General features: G+C 37.5%; 1 protein-coding gene across 1 annotated transcript; it reads left to right on the forward strand.

Annotated features, from left to right (window-relative positions):
• The first annotated feature begins 373 nt into the window (after positions 1–373).
• On the forward strand, positions 374–4,243 carry LOC128552843 (uncharacterized). The gene has a single exon (XM_053533903.1). The coding sequence runs from the start codon at positions 379–381 to the stop codon at positions 2,734–2,736; it is 2,358 nt and encodes a 785-aa protein (XP_053389878.1). The 5' UTR covers positions 374–378; the 3' UTR covers positions 2,737–4,243.
• The last annotated feature ends 12,848 nt before the right edge of the window (positions 4,244–17,091 follow it).

Genomic DNA, 17,091 nt, shown 5'->3' on the forward strand with positions numbered 1-17,091 from the left:
CTATCAGATGAACCCTATTGATTTTGAGGTCAGTCCGTCAAAGGTCAAGGTCAAAGTGACCCGTAACAGTTAAATCGTTTCTGGACGATAACTTGAGAACGGTTGGGCCTAGGATCACGAAATCTAATAGGGAAGTTGATCATGACCAGCACATGAACTCTATTGATTTTGAGGTTCGACTATGACATGGCTTACTTCTGTGATAAGGACGTATTGTTGGGGTATAATTCGTCAATCCTGTGACAGCTCTAGTTGATTTATGGTAGCCAACTTGTAAATGCCCTTGACATATATACCTAAAACTACCTAATCCAAAGCTTGTTTACATCCGAGTTATCTATATATTTATTATGTTTTTCTTTGTTTACAGATTTGAGTATGCCTGATATACTTGCAAATGATCCATATACATATATACTGTATAAAAGAGCTGTAGAAGAAGGAACGGAGATAGATAATAATATTAGAATCATGGTTATCGGCTGTTATGGACAAGGGAAAACTTCTTTAGTCAGAAAATTGTTACAGCAGCCTTCAGAGGGTGTACAAACGACTAATGGGATAGAGGTGCAAAGATGTACATGCAGTAAAGATGGTGTATGGGAAACAGATACACTGGAGGACCTTGAGGTTGAAAGTTCTAAACGTCTGGCAAAAGTTGCAAACGCAGTAGAACTTGAAACAAACACAGTTGAAACTTTTAAAGAATTTGGAAATGAAGATACTAGTGAAAATACAGATAAAGAAGAAGATGATTCGGAAGAAAGAAACAGCCAATCTAAACAAGAAATCAATATAAATTTCCCGAACCAAAACCTTACACCAAATTTAAAACTATTCAGCTCAGAGCTAAGTAGATCTAGACAAAAAGCAAAAGCGTCAACAGAGAATGATACAACTTTAAATATTTGGGACTTTGGTGGTCAGTTCGTTTACTATGCAACTCACCAAATTTTTCACTCAAGGAAGGCTGTGTACATTCTAGTTTTTAACATAGCAGAAGGTTTGGAGAAAGAAATGAGTGATCCTGACTTCCCGGGAAGGACATGTAATATGACAATGAGGGATTATATACGGTTTTGGGTTACTTCTGTACATTCATTTGCCGGTAATGAGAATGGGGAGGAACCACCAATTATCATGGTTGGAACACATAAAGATCAATTAGAGAATGATACTGATACTGATGAAGTATTTGAGGATATTAGAAAAATGTTTGATGGTACCTCGGCTATAAATCACTTTCTGCCGTATCAGTCTGTTGTGTCAAATAAGGCTTCATCAGATGAGGATATAGCTGAACTACGCAAAACTATTTTTGATGCCGGAAAGAAGCAAGCAAATAAACTTGTAGTGCCAGCCAAATGGATTCTACTTGAAAAAGAATTGAAAAAGATTCGAAACAAGAAAATAATCTCATTAGACGAAGTGCTACAAGTAGACCGTGAAAATGGTTGTCAGGTCCAGACAGATGGTGAAGATAAAACAAGGGACCAAATAAAACTGTTCTTGAAATATCACCATGCTCTGGGCTCTTTTTGCTATTTCGATGACAGACACTTGTCAGAATATGTAGTTTTGGATCCACAGTTTTTGATAGATGCTTTCAGTTGTATCATCACATCAGGAAAGTTCTGCAGAGTTCGCCCCAAATTAAGAGTGTTATGGCAAAAACTTCGTGATACAGCTACTCTTGAGCCAGCATTGATTGAAGAGGTCTGGCGCGAAAGACAGGAAGAAGAGAGCTATTTTAGGTTCAAGGATTTGCTCACAAAATTCTTACAAAGACATCATATAATCTCAGAAGTACTTAGATTTGATGAAAAGTGTGCGACTTCGCCACAGCGGCTTGGATTCTACATAGTTCCAAGCTTCCTCAGGGTAACAGCGGAAGATGCTACCATTGAAAATTTTTTGAAAGGAAAACCTGCCACCGAAGTATCCGTAGGGTACATTTTTGACAATGATTCAGTTACACCTACACTTTATCATAAACTTTTAGCAGCTGTCATTGGCAAATGGCCTTTGCTGAAGTTCTTTGGACAGTACATTTTGTTCAAAAACATAGCTGCATGCGAACTTCCATCAGACCATACAGGGCTGTTACAGCTGTCAGGAAATAAACTGGAAATACTTGTATTAAACCTTTGTCCCCCACAATCTGTCATGTCTGATGTTTGTGATATGTTTCGAAGATTCATAGAAATGGTGATTGATCATGAGTTTTGCAGAATTCGAGGAAATGAGGAACATGTACCGCAACAAGCCGTCAAGAAGTATGTACGTTGTAATCATGAGCAACACGGGATTAAAGGAAGTTATGAAATACATGAATTAAACGACATGCAGCCCATCAGAAATTTGCCATGCCCCGACAGAGCAAGTCATTCTTTAGAAATGAATAAGATTCTCCAGCAGTGGTTCGGACACCAAGATACAATAAAAGACATTCCTGAACGAAGGCTCACAATGAAAGAATATAGCACACTTTCAATGGGTATTGGAGAAGGTTGGCAACAAATAGGACTACATTTAGGTCTTGATGATACATCTTTGCAACACATAAGCATGGATCATACCTGTACGGTTATGAGAATATTTTCTATGTTCAAGAAATGGGATTCAAAAGAAAATGATAGGGCAACACTAGATGTTTTGGTGAAAGCGATTCAAGATTGTCAGCAATCTACAACAGTAAACTGGGATGTGGTAAAAAATGTTATCGATAGATTTTGATATCTATGTAACTCAGGTGAAATAGTCAGATCAAGTCGTAACAGGAAGAAAAGTCAAAATACTTAAGAAAATGGAGGAAACACGAAATCTGGCTTTAGATTGTTATCAAAGCAAACATTTGTTTTCATGGAAACCATTTTATAACTGTCATGATGGCCGATATGATTGGGGCCATAGATAGGGAACTCCAGCAAGAGCCAAACCTAAAGTCGAAGACACCTTTTGTGATAGATCCAATCTCTTCCTTGCAAGTAACAACACATAGCAAGGCAGGATGTTATAGCCGACATATACTGATTTGGTTCCTTATGTGGGACACCCTCGGCATTAAGGTCACAGACTAGCTTGCACTCACAAATTGCTGCAGATGGTAACGTGATTCAGTTGCTAAGTATTCCGGATACCGGTAATGACCAGGGCCACTTGGACAGGACGGAACACAAGAATAAAGCTCCTTTTCATCAGGTCACCGGTACTTGTCGCCGTTTTGTAGATGAGAAAGATCACATGTTACTACAGTAAGCTTCTTATAATTATGAAAATATACGGACACCCGTGCATGCTGTTTTGAACTATTCAGTGACTGTCAGATTTATTTTGTTCAGGAGCACTGGCTCTTCCAAGTGCAGATTTCTTCATTAGGGGGAATTAGTGAAAATATTGACTTTATTGGGAAAGGGTCTAATTCAAGAAATCCGTTATTACCCATCCAAAATGCATAGGGGAATGGGAGGGGTAGCAGTTTTATGGAAGAAACACCTTAGTCGGTTCATAACCCCTTTAAGAGAGGGTCCAGTGCATTGAATTCGGATTGAAGAGCACGGCATTAAAAAGACCCAACTTGTGTCTAGTTATCTACATTGTCAGGGATACACTAGTAGAAAGAGGAGTTCTGTGTAGTTGTCTATGAAATTATGTCTAAACATGGGAATACACATAACATCATTATTGGTGCTGATTTCAATGAAGACCTCGGGGGGAAAATTTAGAGGTAGAAGGTATACGCACATCACGCAATATCTATTAACCTTTATAAAGTGTACGTGTTACCTGTTCTTGCGTATGAACTGGAAATCCCTTTGCCATGAATAAACTTGTTGGTAAACTTGAAGTATGTCATCAGAAAACTGTGAAGCAAATATTGTCTTTTCCTGTAAATGTTTGATAGCTTTGGCCATGTTCATTCTCCCGAGCTCCTACCTGCATTTGAAGGCACTGAACTTTCTTAATAATATATGCAATCAGACTTAAATACTAGAACGTCAACGGGGAGGCTAAATCAAGGGCAATTCAAGTACAGGCTCTGATCGTCAAATACAGTCTCGGAGACATAAAAGTTTTACTTGAGAAGCCAACGGAAGACGAAAATTCACTACATACATACATAGCCATTAAGAACAAGTGGAAATCAGAAGTTGATCATAATGTATCGTCATATTTTAACTTAAAACATATGAATACTGAGTATGTACTAGGAAAGTTTCACCCGCTCTTGCGTGTTGGATGCTCGGCACACTGGCGCCAGATCAGAAAGAAATGCCCCTGTACATGTTATACCCTACCCCCTAGGTATTCTATAAGAACCATGGTCGTGAACGGGAAAATATACTAACCCATTTCAATCGCGTATTTTCATATCAAAAACACGCAGTTCAGTAAATGTGTACTAATTGATATTAAACAAGTGGTAATTTATCTTCCGTTGTGTACCGGTCACATTTCTTCAATAGTTCTTATCTTAGAAAAACAACGTGTAGTTTACAGTTTTTTCACAGGTACACAAAAAACTTGCTTGAACTTCCCTGTGAAGTTCCGTTCTAGATTATAGACACACTCTGATTGGCTGATATGAAAATGTATGTCAGTCGTCATTTTACTACACGTGTACGCTAAAATGTTTATCTGCAGCATAAATGTGCAAAATGAATTAAATAAACAGAATAGATGTATAACTATGTATGATTTTCAAATTCAAAACCATATACAAGATGAATTTCATTCATCATTTCGAGTCTTATCGTAAAACTGTGAATATATTGCATTCTGTTTTTGTTTGTTTACATTTCGCTTAACATGTGCACACTGTCGTGACCTCTAGACCGGATGTTCATTAGGAAGTTCACGCAAGTTTTTTCTGTAACGTTGACATAAGCATAAAATAATACGGAGCATCTCTGCAATATGGAATATTGAGACAAGGTGACTGGTGCACGATTGAAGATAAATTATCGCTTGTTTAATATCAGTAGTACACATTTACTGACCTGCGTGTTTTAGGTATGAAATACGCGATTGAAATGGGTTAGTATATTTTCCCGTTCATGACCATGGTTCTTATAGAATACCTAGGGGTAGGGTGTAACACGTACGGAGGCATTTTCTTTCTGATCTGGTGCCAGTGGCTCGGCAGTGCTGAAAGTAACCAGTGACTTCCCAATGGTACTTATGTCGTTCGAGTAAACAGAAGCAGATTTGACTAGAACGCGGTTTTCTCAATTGTTTCTATTTATGTTTGATGAAGATGAAATCTTGGAACATTTCTTCACAAAATGTTCATCATTGCAACATGTTAGAGGATCTGTTTTGTGTGACATTGTTAATATTCTGGAAGAGTATGAAGTAGATACACTCTTCCATGCTCCCAGTCGAAATTGCAAGTTCTTATTGATTATACAGAAGTGTGTTTATGAGCGCTGTGTTGAAAGAACATTTTGTAAGGACGATAGAATTTCACATAAGAAAATTGGTATACCATTTGCATATCGACTGTATAAAAGTATGATGCCTTCTTGGTCGACCACATGATAGCTGCATGTGGTCTTTCTCATGAGAAAAGAACAGAGTAGATTTGTGCGTGACTTGTAGTATAATGATAATGTGCGTGTACATAAGTAACTTGTTCCTGGTGGTGGACTGATTATTTGTTCACATTGGATTTTAAGTACGAGTGGTGGAATTCCAATTCAGCTGCACCCGTGGAACATGTGGTTTGCCATTTCTTGCGGGAAGAAATCAAGATACAACATATGGCGTCCATTTTGGTAAAATAGCCACCAAAACCCAATATTTACAAAACGAAACAAATGGGGTTATAGAAAAAGACTGTGTCCTTCCACCCGTCACACTTCGTGTCCGGTCCATAACTATCCACAAAGGGATTTTGAAGTAACTTGGCATAATTGTTCCCCTTAATGAGACGACGTGTCACACTCCTAGCTTCAAGGTCACGGTCACACTTAGCATGGTCCATTCATTGTCCGGTCTATAATTCTGCCATTCATCAAGGGATTATAAAATTACTTGGCACAAATGTTCCTCATAATGAGTTGATGTACTTTTGCAAGACCCAGACCCCTAGCTCCAAGGTCAAGGTCTCCTTGTGTTACGTACAAAGGTCAAGGTCAAAGGCACCCAAGTAAATTTTCTTTTTTGTACATGAACTTACCTCCCTTTTATATGATAAAGTACAATGCATGTGTTTTTATATCAGTTTTTCCAGTTATTTAAAAATGAAATTATGTTTTAAGTAAGACGATTGGTATTGATAGATATAAAAAAGCTATTAACAATTGTAGACTTGTAGAACAAGTCATAATTTAATGGTTTATATAGCTAAGTGTAGCATTACTATGGTTGCAACATATTAGGTTAATATGCAGCGCAGCTCTGCATTGAGCAACAGTAGAATTAATGTTTCCTTGTGTGTAATTTAAAACATTTGTAGCACCATATGTCATGCATTTCATTTGTTTATTAATTACGTCCCTATTATATGGTATAATATTTATGTCTCCCACCACACAGTGGTGTGGGAGACATATTGATTTACTCCTGTCTGTCTGTCTGTGTGTTTCTGTCACACATCTTGTCTGCAATCTAAGTCGAACATTTCTCATCCGATCTTCACCAAACTTGAACAAAATGTGTTTGCCAATAAGTCCTCGGCCAAGTTCGATAACTAGCCAAATCGGCCCAGGCACTTCGGAATTATTGCCCTTGAAATTTGTTTTTGATAATCAAAGCACTGAAAGTCTGATAAGGCAGTTGAGGTATTGATGCATGGTTGACTCATATACTTCTATTCAGAGGATTAGGCAGTTGTGGGAGACATGTGCTTTTCTCAAAGCAGCTCTAGTTCATTATATTTTCAGCTCGACTATACGAAGTATAAGGAGAGCTATCCTACTCGACCTGGCGTCGGCGTCGGCGTTGGCGTCGGCGTCTTTCCGCATCCCCACCTTGGTTAAAGTTTTTTTTACACTTTATCTTTTTTCAACTTATCTCTGTAATTACTTGATGGATTTGATTCAAACTTGAAATACTTATTCCTCATCATCATCCACATCATCTGACTTAAGGGCCATAACTCTGGCACCATTTTTTCATGAATTATTCCCCCTTTTTACTTAGAATTTCAGGTTGAAGTTTTGGTGCACTTTCACTCTACCTCTGTTATTACTGAATGGATTTGATTCAAACTTAAAATAGTTGTTCAGCATCATCACCCACATCATATGACATAAGATGCATAACTCTGGCACAATTTTTCATGAATTATTCCCCTTTTTACTTAGAATTTCAGGTTAAAGTTTTATGCACTTTCACTCTATCTCTGTTATTACTGAGTGGATCTGATTCAAACTTAAACATTTGTTCAACATCATTAACCTTATCATATGACACAAGGTGCATAACTCTGGGACCAATTTTTCATGAATTATTTCCCCTTTTTACTTAGAATTTTAGGTTAAAGTTTTAATGCACTTTCACTCTGTCTCTGTTATTACTGAATGGATTTGATTCGAACTTAAAATAGTTGTTCAGCATCATCACCCACACCATATGATGCAAGGTGCATAACTCTGGCACCAATTTTTCATTAATTATTCCCCCTTTTTACTTAGAATTTTAGGTTAAAGTTTTGATGCACTTTCACTCTGTCTCTGTTATTACTGAATGGATTTGAGTCAAACTTAAAATAGTTGTTCAACATCATCACCCACACCATATGACACAAGATGCATAACTCTGGCACCAATATTTAATGAATTATGCCCCTTTTTGCTTAGGATATACTTATATAGTGTTTTGATACATTTTATCTTTTCCTCTCTTATCACTTAAAGTTGATATTTTGACATAGACTCAGGCTATTGTGCAATATCTACATCCGCAATTGGAGTCATTAAACACTCCAGTGACAGCTCTAGTTTCCTCAGATGTGCCAAGTTTCACTATCCAGCATCGAAATAGTCGAGCGGGCTGTCTCCTGTGACAACTCTTGTTATGATTTATTTTTATATACATTGTTAGTATGTTGCCATGTTACCCAGACGATGTTGTATTGGCATGCAGTATGTTTTGTGAAAAATGTCTCTAGGCTTGGGACGTTGGTAACTCTGTTAAACTGAAACTGAATAATTTGATTAAATGCCTATTTCTATACAATGACATATTCAGTGGCGTTGTAAATAACAGTGGTAACAGTAATAATAACGACAATAAAAATAACAATCATAACAGACTTATTTAAACAAAATGTCATGACCTCACCCTTCTCCCTGAGGTTATTTTACCTCTGTTGCGAATACCAGGGTTAAAAGCCTTACATAGTACGCCCAGACGGGCTGCATATAGAGGTTCAAACCCCATGGTTAATGGTGCCATCACAGATTATTTGGAAAAAAGAAATACTACACACTACCCTACCCATAGAGCTTGTACCAACAATTACGTTTAATTAAACAAACCTTGAAAATATAAATGTTAAAATGTAACACCTTTTACAAAAATTTAAAAACTATCATCTGCTGCTATCGCATATAAAATATACTGGGCGTCATTGAAAAGTTACCACTTAATATACACCTCTTTATTATCCCCCGACGAAAGTCGGAGGGATATAGTTTTGGCGTTGTCCGTCCTTCCGTCCGTCCGTCCGTCCGTCCTTCCGTCTTTCCGTCCGTCCGTCCGGAGCCATATCTAGGATATGGTTGGGAATATTTATTTAAAACTTCATATACATGTTCACCACAATGAGTTCTTGCGGCCCGTCAAGTTTCAGTCAGATTGCCCAAGTAACACCAGAGTTATGGCCCTTAGAAGTTTCTAGTGTTAACTATATAGGGTACTATAAATATGGCAATTTCTGCATCATAACTTTTGATATATTTGACCTAGAACTATGAAACTTAAACAGAATTTAGATCACCATAATGTGGTTGTGTACACACCATTTCATTTGGATTTATTTGTAAATTAAGAGTTATTGCCCTTTAATTGTATAAAAATCCACATATTTGTACATAACAAACTTACCATTTTGCAGAATTTCATTAAACTTCTTTCATTCTTTTCCATGAACATTTATTGTAAACATGTGAAGTTGTGTACCCACACCTGGTCACCCACTTACCTTGATCACACACCTCCCCCCCCTATCCCCCGACACCCCCCCCCCCCCCCCCCCCCCAAAAAAAAAAAAAAAAAATTCATTCCTTATTTTAGATTTTTTCAAACAAACTTCATATACATGTTCACCACTATGAGGTTATGGGGCCCATCAAGTTTCAGACAGATTGCCCAAGTAACACCAGGGTTATGGCCCTTAGAAGTTTCTAGTGTTAACTATATAGGGTACTATAGATCTATAGATATTCCAATTTCTGCATCATAACTTTTGATATATTTGACCTAGAACTATGAAACTTTAACAGAATTTAGAGCACTATAATGTGGTTGTGCACAGACAATTTTGTACGGATTTCTTTTTGTAACTTCAGAGTTATTGCCCTTTAATTGTCTAAAAATCCACATATTTGTACATAACAAACTTACCATTTGGCAGAATTTCATTAAATTTCTTTCATTCTTTTCTGTGAACATTTATTATAAACATGTGAAGTTGCGCACCCACACCTGGTCACCCACTTGCCTTGGTCACACCCCCCCCCCCCCCCAACCCCCCTCCCCACCCCCCTTCCCAATTTTTTTTTTTTTTTTCATTTCTTATTTTAGATTTTTTTTTCAAACCTTCCAAGTTGTACTATTCCCCCACCTCACTTCTTCACCCAGTCATGCCCACCACTGATCATGCATCCTCTGCTCCCCCCCCCCCCCCCCCCCACCACTCCAACTTCACCCTTTTTTTTTTTCATTTTTAATTTTCAATCAATATTTATAATCAGCATGTGAAATTTTGTTTCCTCTCCCGTTCCCCTGCACCCCCACCCCCTAAAAAAATAAATATATACATATATCTATATATAGATATATATATTTCCATTCCTTTTTTTTTTTTTTTAAATGTTCAAACCTTCAACATGTTAAGTTGTGACTGCACAAACCTTGCCCTCAGCCATGTTCAAGATATCTTATCTGTGTTCTCTTAAGGACATCTGATCTTTTAAGTTCAAAAGTACATGTAAAACAGCAACACCTGGTGCCAAACCACCCAAAGACAATATTTCATTCCAGTTAAACTTCAAGCTCACATTTCAATTAACTGCATTTAACTTTAAAAGCTAAGCTTATTACAGTAAGCATATCCCATTCAAAATAAATTCTTTAGTCCGGATCAAAGTATCATACATTTATTGTGTACTCTTTAATTAAACATTTGTTTTCTGTTAAATTGATTTTGACTAATGAAATTATTTGCTTCTTATTAACATCCTTAACTTTTTGCCGGATATATCTTTTTGCCATTCCTCACCACAAACCCTTTCGGCGGGGGATACCAATTCATCGAATTTGCTTGTTTTTTATACAATATCGACGTCACTTTTTCATGGCCTGTGCGCGGTCTATTACTCATAGACCCTATCTGATCATGTCTCCTAACCAATTTCATGACTGTCAGGTGAGAACAGCACATGCGACGTGCAATTTCACGACATGAAAGTTCGGCGCCAACCATGCCAGTGGTCTGATGGCGTTGATCGTGCCTTAAACGTGGCATTCTTAGCAAAGATACTCTGTTTTTTAACGTATTCCTTTTAGTCTGCCGACTAATTTTCAAGTGCGATGAATGATTGGCGATAGACTTTTTGTACATTTCGACATTGCTCGAAAAAGTCATTTTGCACGTGCAGCCCGTGCCTCAAATGGAGTTCATCGAATTTGACAAATCTTTACACCAGTGACGTCTCAGCTGCGTCAAAAATATAGTCGTGTTATGCTTTTAACACAGTCTAATGCGATTTTTAAAATATAAGGGCCATTAGGGTGGTAACTTTTCAGTGACGCTGAGTAGTTATCAAAATATTTAGAACAATGACACGAAGTCTCTGAAATACAGTGTCTTAAGATTTTTTTAATGTGTCGAGTATTTTACTTTTGCGTGGTTCTAACGACAGTTGGACCAATAGTACAGAAACTTCTATCATTGTAGTGTTACAATTACTATTTCTTGTACTTACATTCATTCCCAAAATGCTCCGACATATCAATGTTTATGTTAGATAATGCTTAGCTGAGCGATGCCCCACTGTGTTGTTAGTGTTGTTGTGCTTGCTGTTTGTGTGTATGTGTGAGTCAGTTTTCAGCGGTGCCCAACTGTATCGTTTTTTCTTGCTTGTCTGTTTGTTTGTCTGTATCTGTCAGTTGTGTTTGTGTATGTATGTCTTGTGTGCGTGTGTGTTTACGCTGCTGTGGTTTACGGTGTAGGAAGACTGCGTTTTAGGAACTCGGCTTTCCGTGTTAAATATTCATTTTTGCTTTTTATCTCCCGCCAAAGGCGGAGGGAGGGGCCTCCGTGGCCGAGTGGTTAAGGTCGCTGACTTCAAATCACTTGCCCTTCTTCGATGTGGGTTCGAGCCTCACTTGGGGCGTTGAATTCTTCATGTGAGGAAGCCATCCAGCTGGCTGACGGAAGGTCGGTGGTTCTACCCAGGTGCCCGCTCGTGATGAAATAATGCACGGAGGGGCAACGGGGGTCTTCCTCCACCATTAAAGCTGGAAAGTCGCCATATGACTTATTATGAGTCGAGCGACGTTAAATCCAACAAAAAAAGGTGGAGGGATATTTTTTGGCATCGTCCGTCTGGAGCCATATCTAGGAAGTGGTTTGGAATATTTAAATAAAACTTCATATACATTTTCACCACGATAGGGAAATGCGGCCTGTCAAGTTTCAGTCAGATTGCCCCAGTAACACTAGAGTTATTGCCCTTGGAAGTTTCAAGTGTTAACTATATAGGGTACTACAAATATGGCAATTTCTGCTAACTTGTGACATATTTGACCTAGAACTATGAAACTTAAATTGAATTTAGATCACCATAATGTGGTAGTGCACACTCAATTTCGTAAGAATCTTTTTAGTAACTTAGAGTTATTGCCCTGTATTTGTTTAAAAGTCCATATTTTTGTACATGGCAAGTGAACCAATTCAGCGGGTCGAACGTAAAATGTTGTTGTGGGAGCCTTTATGTGAGAAGCTGTTGTTGTGGGAGTCAAAATGGCGGGAAATGACGTTTTTTTTGGGCGAGAATTTTCTGAAAACATTGTAAGTGTAACTTTGTTTGCAGATTTCTTCTAATTTCAATATGCCCAGTCCAGAGAGCTATGTTTTGCTTTAATCGGCACCAATCATTGGTTAAATAGATTTAGGAACAAAAAAGTTATTGAAAGCACCAGTTGGCTGATTGGAGTAATATTTTGAAAGGCCTTCACTTTTTTCTCCATTTTAACGTAAATCTAAACCGTAATCAGGCTTTATGTTGTTAACAATGATTAATCAGTTGCTACTCAAGAAATTCATCCAATTTTCACGCTCATAAATACATTTATCGCTGATTATTTTCACTTTCTGCATGTTATGTTGTTGTGGGGATGACTTTATGACAATTTTTTGTTGTGGGTAGACATTGATGTTCAGGTCTGGTGATAATGAGTCTTGGTATCATTGAAAAAGTGTAAGCTGATTCAAAATCAAACAGTGTTATGCATATAATATATATAGTATGTTTTATACAGACTGTGAAGAATTCTACTGTGACAGTGCTAGGACCATGGAAAAAGACAGGAATGTACATGTAATTCATTGAGATTGAAACATTCTGTTTTTTGTCTTTTAATATGCACAGTGCAAACAATACAAACAGAGAGATGATGAATGTATATATTTTTAAGGGGTCTGTATTTTCTACAAGATGGACAAAATTTTAAGTCAAGCCAGAACAGGTAAAATCTGTTAATGCATAAAACAATCATTGTTTCCGGAAACATGCTCAAAAACATTAGGATAGGTAGGTCGATTTTTTAATTTTTTTAGCTCACCTGAGCATAAAGTGCTCATGGTAAGATATTGTGACCACGCTGTGTCCGTCGTCCGTGCATCTAGTCGTCAACAATTGTGTTTAAACGACATCTCTTCCAAAACGGCTGAATGGATTTTGATAAAACTTGGAATGGATGTCCTCTACCAAAGTTGTTCAAAATGTTCCACTTGGTTGCACATAGGGGGCGCCAGAGCTAAAAATAGAAAAATCTTCAAGCGACATCTTTTCCTAAACCAACGGTCTGATTTTGAAATAATTCCACACAAATGGTCTTTATGTCCCCCTCTACCAAGATTATTCAAATAATACTGATTTGTCTAAAAACATGGCCGCCAAGGGGCGAGGTCACTTTTCCATATATGTATATAGTGTATAGTCTTCTTGGGAGAAACTGCTAGCCCGATTTTAAAATGATTTTACACAAATGGTCCTTGTTTGACCCTTTACCAAGATGTTTAAGATTATACTGATTCGTCAAATAACATGGCCACCAGGGGGCATTGTAACGCATGCACACACACACACACATAGTTGAAAATTAAAAACTCTTCTTGTGTGAAACTCCTGGTCCGATTTTAAAACACTTCAAAACATAATTTTACTAGCGGAAAATACTTTTATGCTGAAAAAAGTAAATGCAGTAAATCCGATGATAAAATAACCTATTTGATGTGGCCTGATTTTTAAAATCTTTCTGCTAGATGGGTGAAATTTAAAACAAGCCAGAACAGTTAAAATCTGTAAGAAGTAATGTCAGAAGAACTTATAAACGTTTTCTTAATGAAGTTACTTACAGATACTCGATTATATAGTAATCTTTATTCGTTTCACACACTTAGACACATGCGAAAAATTTTAACACAATATTATTATATCTTTTAGAGTGATTGCTTTTTACAGATTTTTCCTGTTCTGTCTTAATTTCAAATTTTGCCCATCTAGCAGAAAATATAGACCTATTCCCTTTAAAATATATACATTCATCATCTCACTGTTTGTACTGTTTACACTGTGCATATTAAAAGACAAGATGTTTCAATCTCAAGGAATTACATGTACATTCCTGTCCTTTTCCATAGTTCCAGCACTGTCACAGTATAATTGTTCAGTCTGTAAAAATCGCCAGACCTGAACCCAGGAACTTCCTATCAATGTTTACCCACACAAAAAAAATGTCATAAAGTCATCCACACAACAACATAATAAAGTGAAAATAATCGGCGATAAATGTATTTATGAGCGTGAAAATTGAATGAATTTCTAAATTAGCAAGTGATAAATCATTGCTAACAACATAAAGGCCTGATTAGGGTTTAGATACGATAAAATGGAGAGAAAAAGGTGAAACTCTTTCAAAATATTACTCCAATCAGCCAACTGGTGCCTTCAATAACTTTTTTGTTCCTAAATCTATTTAGCCAATGATTAGTGACGATTAAAGCAAAAACATAGCTCACTGGACTGGGCATATTGAAATTAAAAGAAAACTGCAAACAAAGTTACACTTACTATGTTTTCAGAAAATTCTCGACTTAAAAAACGTCATTTTCCGCCATTTTGACTCCCACAACAACAGCTAAACTTGCACAAAACTTGTGTCACCATAAGATCTCGATTCCTTTTTTGAACTGGCCAGATCCCATAGTGGGTTCCAGAGTTATGGCCTCAGAAAGGGCCAAAACTAGCTATTTTGACCTTGTCTGCACAACAGCAGTTTAATTATGTCTCAATAACTGGAGAACCATTTGACCTAGAACCTTCAAACTTCATTGGATGGCAGAGCTTATGGAGGGGACGACCCCTATTGTTTTTGGGGTCACTCCGTCAAAGGTCAAGGTCACAGGGGCCTGAACATGGAAAACCATTTCCGATCAATAACTTGAGAACCACTTGACCCAGAATGTTGAAACTTCATAGGATGATTGGTCATGCAGGGTAGATGACCCCTATTAATTTAGGGTCACTCCGTTGAAGGTCAAGGTCACAGGGGCCTGAACATGGAAAACCATTTCCGATCAATAACTTGAGAACCACTTGACTCAGAATGTTGAAACTTCATAGGATGATTGGTCATGCAGAGTAGATGACCCCTATTGATTTTGGGATCATTCCATCAAAGGTCAAGGTCACAGGGGCCTGAAAATGGAAAACCATTTCCGATCAATAACTTGAGAACCACTTGACCCAGAATATTGAAACTTAATAGGATGATTGGTCATGCAGAGTAGATGACCCTTATTGATTTTGGGGTCACTCCGTTAAAGGGAAAGGTCACGGGCCTGATCATGGAAAACCATTTCCGATCAATAACTTGAGAACCACTTGATTCAGAATGTTGAAACTTCATAGGATGATTGGATATGTAGAGTAGATGACCCCTAATGATTTTGGGATCACTCTATTAAAGGTCAAGGTCACAGGGGCCTGAACATGGAAAAACATTTCAGGTCAGTAACTTGAGAACTACTTGACCCAGAATTTTGAAACTTCATAGGATGATTGGACATGCAGAGTAGATGACGCATACTGATTTTGGGGTCACCCGATCAAAGGTCAAGGTCATAGGGGCTTGAACATGGAAAACAGTTTCCAATTCATAACTTGAAAACCACTTAGCCCAGAATGTTGAAACTTTGGGGAATGATTGTACATGCCAAATAGATGATTCCTATTGCATCCAGCCACCGGTGTTGCTTAGACTTTTGCTCCTGTCCCCTGTTGACTTCCTGCCTATATGACTATGCATTGGGGGAGACATGCGCTTTTCTACAAAAGCATCTTCTAGTTCATGATTTGATTTTAACCAAACTTGCACACAACTTGTATCACCACAAGACCTTGGTGCCTTTCTTGAACTGGCCAGATTCTATCATGGGTTCCAGAGTTATGGCCCCTTAATAGTCCAAAATTTGCTATTTTGGATGTTGCAGCCATATAGAGACTTCATTTATGGTTTGATTTGATACAAACTTTCAAAATATCTTCAGCAACAATAAATCTTGGATTCCATGACGAATCTGTCAGATCCAGTCGTAGGTTCCAGAGTTATTTTATATCTGATTACCTCCCCTGATTGTAATCAAAATGGATTTATATCAGTAAGAATTTAAAGGACTTATTTGAAATTTCATTATTGTCATTAGTTGGACTGAGACAATCAGAGTAGATAACTATGGACTGATTTTATGTCAAATTCACTCCCTTTATTTCAAATTGAAATGGGTAACTAATGAAGATACTGATCTGAAAATTCATTTATGTCAACAGATGGAGTTGGACAATCAGTGAAGATACATATTGACTGAATTTATGACAAAGTACCTCCCTATATTTTTTATCTAAATGAATACACCTTAGAGGCTTCATTTGAGATTGGTTTGAAACAATCATATCATTTTGAGCAATGTTACTCAGGTGAGCGATACAGGGCCACCATGGCCCTCTTGTTTTCATTTTAATCTTTCATAAATATTTATCAACATGCAAAAATTGTACCCTCCATCTTGCTCCTCCACCCAGTCACCCCCACCACCCCAATTTTGCACCGCGCCCGCTCCCTGCGCAACTTTTTTTTTTCCATTTTTTATTTTCAACTACTTATTTTCAACTACCCCCTTTCCCCCCCCCCCCCCCCCCCAAAAAAAAAAAAAAAAAAAAACTTGAAATATCTTTAGCTCCACTATTCAGAGAATAGGGGTGCTATTCTACTCGCGTCCGCGTGTCATTGTCTTGGTTAAAGTTTTTCGGGAACCTTTGTAACAGTTACTAACACGATAATATTTCAAACTTTCCAGCAAAATTGTGCATTAAAATGATTTTTCTGAAAACATCACAATAAATGCTTTTTTCCAGGAATTTTTAGGCTATTGCGATAAACTTTTCAGAAAAGTTCGAAATATCAAGATACTTCCTGAAAATATCGAGAAAGCTTATCTAGCTAATAAATGGCAGTTGTGGGCACTAACACAAAAGGTATCGAGAAAATAATGTGAATTATCGCAATAATATTTCCAGGAAACCTTCCACTATTGAGAAAATCTTTTCAAAAAACTTCGCTTTATCAAGATAATTT

Source organism: Mercenaria mercenaria, unplaced genomic scaffold, assembly GCF_021730395.1.
Source record: "Mercenaria mercenaria strain notata unplaced genomic scaffold, MADL_Memer_1 contig_3215, whole genome shotgun sequence".
NCBI classification, from domain to species: domain Eukaryota; kingdom Metazoa; phylum Mollusca; class Bivalvia; order Venerida; family Veneridae; genus Mercenaria; species Mercenaria mercenaria.

Bases quoted from the DNA above. Each gene is read 5' to 3' on its own strand.
- LOC128552843 (XM_053533903.1), top strand. From the start codon at position 379: ATGCCTGATATACTTGCAAATGATCCATATACATATATACTGTATAAA.